Here is an 8,772-nt window from a genome sequence, read left to right as displayed (position 1 = left end):
AGCTTTTGAGCTCTAAACCTTTGACAAAGGCTGCACATCAAGCATTAGCAGACTGCAGCAACGTCTGCTGGCTGTGGCTATAAGGCAGGTGACCGTCATTGAAGGACTATAGACACCTAAATTTAGTTGCGGGTTTTCTTCTTTCAGATGATGCGTTAGGCATTAGAGGACACTGAACACCGCGTGGTATTCGCCTACGGCCGCTAAATAAATTATAATCGATTTTTTTTCATGCTGTCTTGGTTTTATCAACCAAACGATGGACACAGTCAGATATAACTTAAGTCTGCAGTGAAGCTCCGCCCATATTCAGGACCGCCGCACTGAATTCCTCCACGACAAAAAAGCAGACCACTGTTAAAACTTTTCTTGTTACCTAAACAAGAGGCTAATCATGTACATGCACAAAAAAAATAATAGGTTGGAGATTTCATGCCTGGTTTGTTTAATATAGTCAGATTAAAAAGCTATTTTCGTTTACTGTTTTAATTGGCCTGCGGAGTAATACAGTATGCCGCGGACCGTTGCCCGATGGTACTAACTGCTGTTTTTTTATGTTGTATCCTACTATAGCAGACAACTAGGTCAAGTGAGGCACGAAAAAACCTGCAATATACACGCTGATACGTAGTTTTATTTAGCTGCAACACCTCAACGATTCTGCTTCAAGAGCTGGAATGACAACAAACGACATATCAGCAGATATACTGCAGATTTTTTTCGTGTCTCACGTGACCTATAAGTGTGCACAACAGGTCACAACCACCGTTCGCTTGATGAACCCGAAACCGAAACAACGTCATGAAGAAATCTAATTATAAATTATTTAACGGTCGTGGGCGAATACCACGCGGTGATCCATGTATTCCAATATCTAACGCATCATTTGAAAGAAGAAAATACGTAAGCGGAAATTTGGTGTCTGTGGTCCTTTAAGAGAATAGATAGAGGAGAGTATAATTGCCTGTAACCGGCGAGGGCCAAGTGGAACAGGTTGTCAATAATCTGTGCCCTGTTCGCAACGGGGATGACTGAACTGTCGTTCTGCAGCTGGCGGATGAGGTGGCTCCAGTTGGAGTCCTCGTAGTCGACGCGGTAGTGACCCTCGTTGCCCACGTTGAGCAGCACCCAGTCGTCGAAGTGGGCGTTGGGAGCCTTCAGTGTCACCTCGGGAGTCAGCATCCACACTACGGCCGTGACGTCCATCTCTTGTGGCTCGCTGGCGTACGCCAGCGTAATGGGAACTGGCCAGACAGTTGCTGGCGATGTTCCCTGCTGGTCGCCCATGCCGGCACGGCCTCTCGGTTCTCTGCAGCCTAGTGTACAGAACGGCTTCTGCACAACGTGCACCGTCTCGGCGTCCTGTCGAACCACTATGAGGAGTGGGTAGCTCTCCTGCCTCCTCCAGAGGGACGAGTAGTTAGCTAGATCTTCTACAGAACTTGAAGTCTTCAAGCTCTCCCAGAAGTCATCTTCCACAACAACGTTGCGTTCTGACTTCTTGAGAAAATTGGTGGTTGCCGCCTTGAAGCTGTCTTGGCCGACAGCAGAGCGGAACATGGCCAGGAGGGAGACGGCGCTGACAGGTAACTTGTAGTCGTACAGTACTTTCTCATGCGTGGGGCCCAGATCGACGACGGACAGCGCGACGAATCGGTACAAGTGAAGGATGTCGTCCAGTAGCCATTGAGGCTTGGCCAGCTTGAGAACTTTGATGGCGTAAAGAACGGCTAAACCGTTGTCTAACCATGGGCTTACGGTAATCAAGCTCCCGAACCATGTGCTAAGGAGCTCTATGGTCAAGCGCAGGTAAGGTCGTCCGAGGCTCGTGTGCAACCTTCCTCCGGCTGCTTCCTTGAATGTGCCGGACCTTACGACGACGAGCTTCCACGTGGAGTAGCATGCGCGAGGGAATCTATGGAGGGCCAAAATGTCGAGCGCCTTGTTGGGAAAAGATATCCCAGTGGCCTCCGCCGCCAGCTCGACAACGTTAGTGCAGAACGCGAGCAGGTGTTTAAGACGCGCCATGTTGACAGCGTGGACGTGCAGCGTCGTGAAACCGTCGGTTGCCTTTGGCAAGTTAGTAACAGCTACGGTAACCTGGTCGAGTGCGATCGGCGCTGTCCTTTCGAAGACACTGTACGTTTGCCCATCCTGCCCTTGGACGTCCTTCAGCCGATCCCAGCTGGAGAGAACCGCGGTGCTCGCGTTGGTCTTGAGCACAGACAGGCTGAAGCTCGGCCTGAGTGTAGTGCTCTGCACGGTAGGGAAGAAGGCGGCCACGTGCGGGTGATCGACGTAAGATGTCACTGTCGTGTACGAGTCTGCCACTTCTCGATACATTCCTGGCGGCCACCTGCGGTGGTCACCGCTGTGAATTCCCCCAGTGAAGAGCGCCGAAACAAGATAGTCTGCCGGAGGCTCCATACTCCAGCTGAGCTTGAACGTGACGAAAGGGGCTTGCCAGCCGACCAGCACGGCAGCGTCCGAGCCACTGGCATAGCCCACGCGTGGTCTCACGCTTACCTCGCTGACGGTGAGGTTCCTCGAGAGAAAGGTGATGAACTGGTTGGCGCGGTGGCACGTCACGTGCACGGTCAGGTTGCCGGAGAAGGAGGCAGACAAGTCGGTCTCGAGGCGTATGTCGTAATGGTGAGCAGCCAGGTCCAGCTTCGAGGCACGGGCATGCGCGGGTGGCGTCTGTGACGATGCTTTCATGCGGACCAGCACATGGAGCCATAGGAACACCACGAAAGCCGTTGAGGTAGCGACGCCTATGAGGCTTAAGGCACAGGGGAAAAGGAAGTCGGCACTAAGCGAGCAGAAATGGCGACGACGTAAGCTACGGGAGTCGTACTCTGTGCAGGAACCTGACGTCTGACACAGTTGCCCCGCCATGGTCTCCTCACTTGTGCCATTTGGAAAGAGGGACGTGGTTTTCAGCGGCTCCAGCATAACGCGGGCTTCGTGGTTTCTTCGTTTCACCCTCAGTAGGAATGGCTGCTCGGCTAAGGGCATGAAATGCTTCTTCTTTATCCTCTGTCAGACATTTGGCCCATGATCACGCGGACGTCACGACAGGGGGCCTGCTGGCCCCGGCGAAAAAAAAGCAGAAACCAGAATACGACAGAAAGGCAGAGCGGTTCACAGAGTTGATATCCTAACCGACCCAGTATACAAACCAGAGAAAATTATCTTGGCTTTGGTCCTTCGATAAACGGGATAATACTAGCGCGGTTATTATCTATGTTAGAAGTCGATAGCGGTGATGCAGACTTCCTCGCTATTGAACAGTACAGGAAAGAAGAAGCAGAGGATATGACGGCCGACAATGGTGAGCCGAGTTCGCAGACGAACTTGTCTGCCTGCAAGCGAACCACCTGCATAGGTTACGTGTGGACCGCCATAAAATGCACTGCATGTACCATAGTTATGCCGTTGGCTGTCTTCGCTATCGTCCTTTTGGCCTTTCCTATCCGATCCAGGGCAGTAAGCGGAAGGCTGAGAGGCTACCCAGTGCCCTTGAACGAAGATTCGTCCGTGCATCCGGTTCATTACGACCTACATATCACGCCAAATTTCGTGCAGCAGATGTTTGTTGGAGAAGTGAATGTGGTGCTGGAGTGCACGCATGACACGTCTCTCATAACTATGCATTCGAGCGACCTACACGCCAAGAGGGTCCCTCTGCACGACGCAAGTGGGAGCAACATTGACGTAACATTCTCCGTGAATGAGGACTCAGAGCTGCTAGATCTCAGAACTGTCTACGGGTACATCCAGTCTGGGAGTAGCTATAACCTTACAGTGGACTTTAGTGGCATAATGAGGCAGGGCGAGCATGGCTTGCTGTTCATGGACAGCTATCCGGACGCTGGCGAACCGACCAAGACAGTGACGGCGTGGACATTCGCCAAGCTTGGAAGCGCTCGCAAACTGTTTCCGTGTTTCGATCGGGCCACTGAAAGGAGCACTTTTGATGTGACCGTCATTCGGCCCAGTTCGTTCGTCGCTATTTCTTCCGCAGACGCGATCAGTTGCAACGACACTGCAGGCAGTGACCGGGTGCTCTGCGTCTTTCAGAGAACTGCCAGCATTTCACCGGACCAGCTGGCTCTGGTGGTGACCAACCTTAGCAGCTTCACGCAAGGCAGGGTCAATGTCTGGTCGCCTGGTCTCGCAGGAATCGCAGAACTTGCAGACCGGATCGTGAATGCCTCCGAGAAAGAGCTGGGAGTCGAGTTTCCGTGCAAGACGCTTCACCTCGTGGTCCTCACAGCACTGGAGGAAATCGCCTCACCCAAGTGGTGTGTAGTGCTGCTTGACGTCAAGCAACGGATATGCTCGCTCACTCGTAGCTACCTCAACATGAGAAACAACTGCATCGTTTCGCTTGCTGGTCACGTCATAGCCATGTGGTTCGATGTTCTGGCCGTTCTGGCGGATGACGACCGCTGGCTCTCGGCCACATTCTCTGTTTATTACGTGTACAAGGTTTTGAGCGCCCTCTATCCGGCGTGGGGCATCGAAGACCTTGTGGCATACCATGTGCTGAGTTCCAAGCGCTTCTACCTGGAACCGATGCCCATAAAGCACAGGCTCCAATCTCAGAAGCCCGAATTTCACGTGAACCCCACCATCTTGAAAGCGTTTGGAGTGCTGCGCATGTACGAGCGTATGCTTCCGTCCAAGAGCCTTTCTGGAAGCATCACTCAATTTTTCAAGAACTTCGCGCACAAGACGGCAAACATTGAAGACGCCCTGAAGTCCATTGATCCTTCCTATCTTCTGTGGAAGAACTTTTCAACTTGGATTTCGGAACCCTCGTACCCGCTCGTTACATCTCGACGTGGAAACGCGACATCTCTGATGATGCAGCAGGACAGTTTCCGGGACCTGTATAACGTTTCCCACACCTCTATACACGCCCTCCCTGTGATGGCTGCGGCTCAGAGAGACGCTGAGCAGGGGCCCTTCTTTGTAGGCTGGATGACTGCTCCATCGCAGGAGTTCCAGGTCCCTGCTACAGCTCCCGGGGACTGGATTCTTCTTAACGCTGACGGCATCGGCTACTTTCGTGTCCTGTACGATCCTGTAGACTCGTCACTTCTCACGGAGCAGCTTCGCAAAAACCACAGTGTGTTTACTCCCGTTCAAAGAGCCGTGATCGTGGACGACCTCTTCTATGCGGCGCTGAACGGACGCATTTCGTCAAATCATTTTGCCGAAGCAATTAAGTACCTGCCTTCAGAGGACGCTTGGCTGCCACTAATGACATACCTCGAACTGGCTGCTAACATTCCTTCCCAGTGGCAGGGTGGTTGGAAGGCCGACAACGTGCTCGACTGGAGGCGATACAATGAGAAGTTTTGTTCTCAAGATTTTCGAGGTGTGGAGAGTATAAACCAAGGGTTCGCGGAAGTTCTTCTACACGAACTGTTGCTCAAGCACTGCTGCACTTTCCTTAAGTCTTGGTGTCATCAGCACGCAACTCTTTACTGAACAGGTGTAGCGACATATCCGCCATGTTGTTATAATGCAAGATGTGGTTTATAAGTGACTTTTGAAAGCTGGATATCGTCAAGTAGTTGTACACAGTAGTGTTTGCTAGAAATCGTGTATGTGGTTGTTTCGGCGAGTTTCATGTCGAATTTCTTTTAGACTGAGAATGCAGGTTATTTGTCATATGTGAACTGCTGTAACCGTTTATTAGACTAATAATTAAAAGCTGGACACACTTGCAGGCTGCTTTTGCATCAAAATGATCATGCGCCTAGCATGCGCATATTGTTTATCAGAACTTTGAAAACACAGCTACCACAAATGATTCGTGCCATCCATTTTTAGCGGGTATGCCTCTGCACAGGATGCGGGCTCCTATTTAATTTTTTATTTGTTTAATGAGGATGAAACCAGCAAGCAAAGATGGACGCAATTTGCATTTCACTTACCACTTTTAAACACTTGGTCTTAGGATGATCCTGCCGTGCTCATGAGCTCTCGGCTCCTCCTTTTAAATAATCTCGTTATGTAAGGATACATGTGATAAAATAAGCCTTCTAGAGAAATTAGGTCAGGGCACTAAAAATGTTAATCGACGTGGTGTCACAGTTAGTGGGACTCGCTGAAACCCCTGGCTGTTAACTTTACCACAGGGCCTAGATGAGGCACAACTGATTTTAACCACGGTGGAAGAATTTAACCATAGCAATACACAGCGCTAAAACAAGGCAGAGCGAAAACGATGACATAACGCCGGTGTCGTCCTTTCCACTTTGTCCTGCTTGAATTCTGTTTTCGTTGTTTGTAGCTACCGGCGTATCTTAGTCCGTTTTTCAACTCACCGCCTGTCTTCTGCTGTCCAACCTCCTGCTGCAGCGTGAGAAGTCCGTTCTTCCAACTCACCAGTAAACGCGGTTAGAAAAAAAAAGGCAACGTAGAAAGATAATTGCAGACCACGTAATCGTGGCCGTGACATCGCTTTTGTACCACTGCTATGTGCGTCTCTTTGTTCCGTTGCTGTCACCTTTTCACATTTTTTTTCGGCAATGGATGTGAAAACCTTTTGGTGCGTTGACTGCGTTCTGCATTCTAAATGACATCATCATCACGTGACCAGTGACGCAACTGCGGCTGTTGGTGTGATAGAGCTTTGCTGATGTTGACGGTACGCAGCTTGGGAGTCGGCGCAGATTTCCGTTATTTTGAGATCTCGTGTAGCGTGTATGAGCGCCAAGGCGATGGCTGCGCCCTCAGTCTCCATCAAATCACCACTCATTACAAAAACTGTCACATCACCCTCCCACCACCTCATCGTACACTAGATTCAAAATACAGTGTGGTTTAGCGGCAACGGCAGACATACTGGTACATCTCACTGCCCCTCCTTCATATATACCACCCTCTGCTCAACATGTGGGGCGGCCAAGGCCATCTTCATACACTGCCTGTGGGAATACCCCAACCCATAGCAGTTCCCCCCATAACCAACCTATCCTCCGCTTCATGGCAGGCCGCTCTGCGAGCTGCTCAACCAGTTGGCCATAGATGGATTGTGGACAGATCTCCCCGTGAGGCCGAGGCCTGTGGACTCTTGGACATTATAGGAGCCCACCCTTTAGGACCTGTTGTTCTTTTGTTATACAGTTGCTGATGCGCCATAAAACTCCATATAACTATCTTTTGTTATAATGAATTTGTTACCACCGCCACCAGTAGCTGCGACGGAATCTTATCTCGTGGTTGTCGTCGGAATGAAACGGAGCATTTACTAGCAAGGTCGCGTGACCTAGTGTCATAGGTCACGTGGCCTATTCAAAGTAGTCGCGTGACATATTAATTGACATAATCCCTGACCATCGTACAGGTGGGGACAAAAGTCCCTAGGACGCGTGAACCGCAGACGATTACAATAGCCCTATTATTAGCCGCCAGATCTAGACCGCACTTGTGGAGGTGAAAGTAAAACTTGTGTTCTTTTAATCTGCGGTGCTGAAATGATGCAATCGCTCAAAAACATGGCGCCTATGGTTCTGAATCGCTTTCCGAGCGTCCTGGAGACTTTTATCGTCGATGGTGCATCCCTTCTCACATTCCCTATTCTGCATTCCCCTGTCATGTTCAGCTGAAGCTGAAACTCTCTTGACACAACGAAAAGACCTCTTCACCTTTTTTTTTTGTTTTTAATCAGCGCCAGCAGCACCACATTCTGATGCGTCGATGCTATGGTGTTGTGCTGCCTACACGAGGTGCACATCCGCCTACCGTGCTGATTTAAAAACGGCGCGTGTCTCGATTTGCCGAGAGCTGCGGCACGGGCTGCAGATCGGTTCTGCAGCTGGCTGGCCGTTGTGACGTGAGTGTTGGAACGTCCACAGGCGTGAAGAGTGTTTGTTACAAGCAGCGCCGCTACGCCGACGCACGACTGTGGCCTAAAGTGCGCGTGTTTAGGTATATGCTGGAAACAGGGACGCTTGTAGCAGACGTGAATAACAGCGCACCTCGAAAGGGTACGCATTGTCATAGCTCACAACAAGGCGATAAACTGCCTTGTTTTGAAGCTTTGTTTCCCTATTAACTTAAAGGTAGTATGCATACTCTGCAGTTTTTTTAAAGTGATGTTGATTGCCTCAGAGCATAAAAGGGTATGTAATGATGGATGACGAGGGTGCTTAAATAAATGAAAAAAAAAAATGGCTGAGGCTTAACTTGGTTAAGCCTGGAGAATGCGAAGCATCATCGTGTCGCGTAATTTGGAGGCGCGCAACCACAGCGACGGCGCGAGGTGGGCCCCCGTTTCTCCACTGTCGTGACGTCATCGTGTCACGTGGTGTGACGTCATGTATCACGTGATTTGGAGGCGCACAACCACAGCGACGGCGCGAGGTGGGCCCCCGTTTCTCCACTGTCGTGACGTCATCGTGTCACGTGGTGTGACGTCATGTATCACGTGATTTGGAGGCGCACAACCACAGCGACGGCGCGAGGTGGGCCCCCGTTTCTCTACTGTCGTGACGTCATCGTGTCACGTGGTGTGACGTCATGTATCACGTGATTTGGAGGCGCATAACCACGGTGAAGGGCTGAAGTGGTAGCTAAAGTAGTATGCTTCGCATAAAAGTTTCTCTGATCTAATGAAGTTTAGGAATGAACTATGATGTGGTCCTTGCGTCCAAGCGGTATATATGAATCAAGATTGTTCAGAGAGAAAGAAACTCAGCAGTTCTTCTAAAGGATGCTGCCTAATCTATATGAAGATTCGCTTGCGAGACG

General features: G+C 50.5%; 2 protein-coding genes across 2 annotated transcripts; one reads left to right on the top strand and one right to left on the bottom strand.

The window, feature by feature from the left end:
- Positions 1-665: 665 nt before the first annotated feature.
- Positions 666-2,718, bottom strand: LOC149341578 (aminopeptidase N-like). Its single transcript, XM_089542764.1, has 2 exons — positions 965-2,718; positions 666-672 (listed from the first exon to the last, which is right to left on the bottom strand). The coding sequence occupies exons 1-2, from the start codon at positions 2,716-2,718 to the stop codon at positions 666-668; spliced, it is 1,761 nt and encodes a 586-aa protein (XP_089398890.1).
- Positions 2,719-3,318: 600 nt separating this feature from the next.
- Positions 3,319-5,502, top strand: LOC149341577 (aminopeptidase Q-like). The gene has a single exon (XM_089541998.1). The coding sequence runs from the start codon at positions 3,319-3,321 to the stop codon at positions 5,500-5,502; it is 2,184 nt and encodes a 727-aa protein (XP_089398124.1).
- Positions 5,503-8,772: the final 3,270 nt, after the last annotated feature.

Source organism: Amblyomma mixtum, chromosome 5 (genome assembly GCF_055824585.1).
Source record: "Amblyomma mixtum isolate Tamu chromosome 5, ASM5582458v1, whole genome shotgun sequence".
NCBI classification, from domain to species: domain Eukaryota; kingdom Metazoa; phylum Arthropoda; class Arachnida; order Ixodida; family Ixodidae; genus Amblyomma; species Amblyomma mixtum.
The sequence above is the reverse complement of the archived record's forward strand: the minus strand, read 5'-3'. Positions and strand labels throughout refer to the sequence as shown.

What these genes read in the sequence shown, in the direction of transcription:
- LOC149341577 (XM_089541998.1), top strand. Translation starts at nt 3,319, where the DNA reads ATGACGGCCGACAATGGTGAGCCGAGTTCGCAGACGAACTTGTCTGCC.
- LOC149341578 (XM_089542764.1), bottom strand. Translation starts at nt 2,718, where the DNA reads ATGAAAGCATCGTCACAGACGCCACCCGCGCATGCCCGTGCCTCGAAG.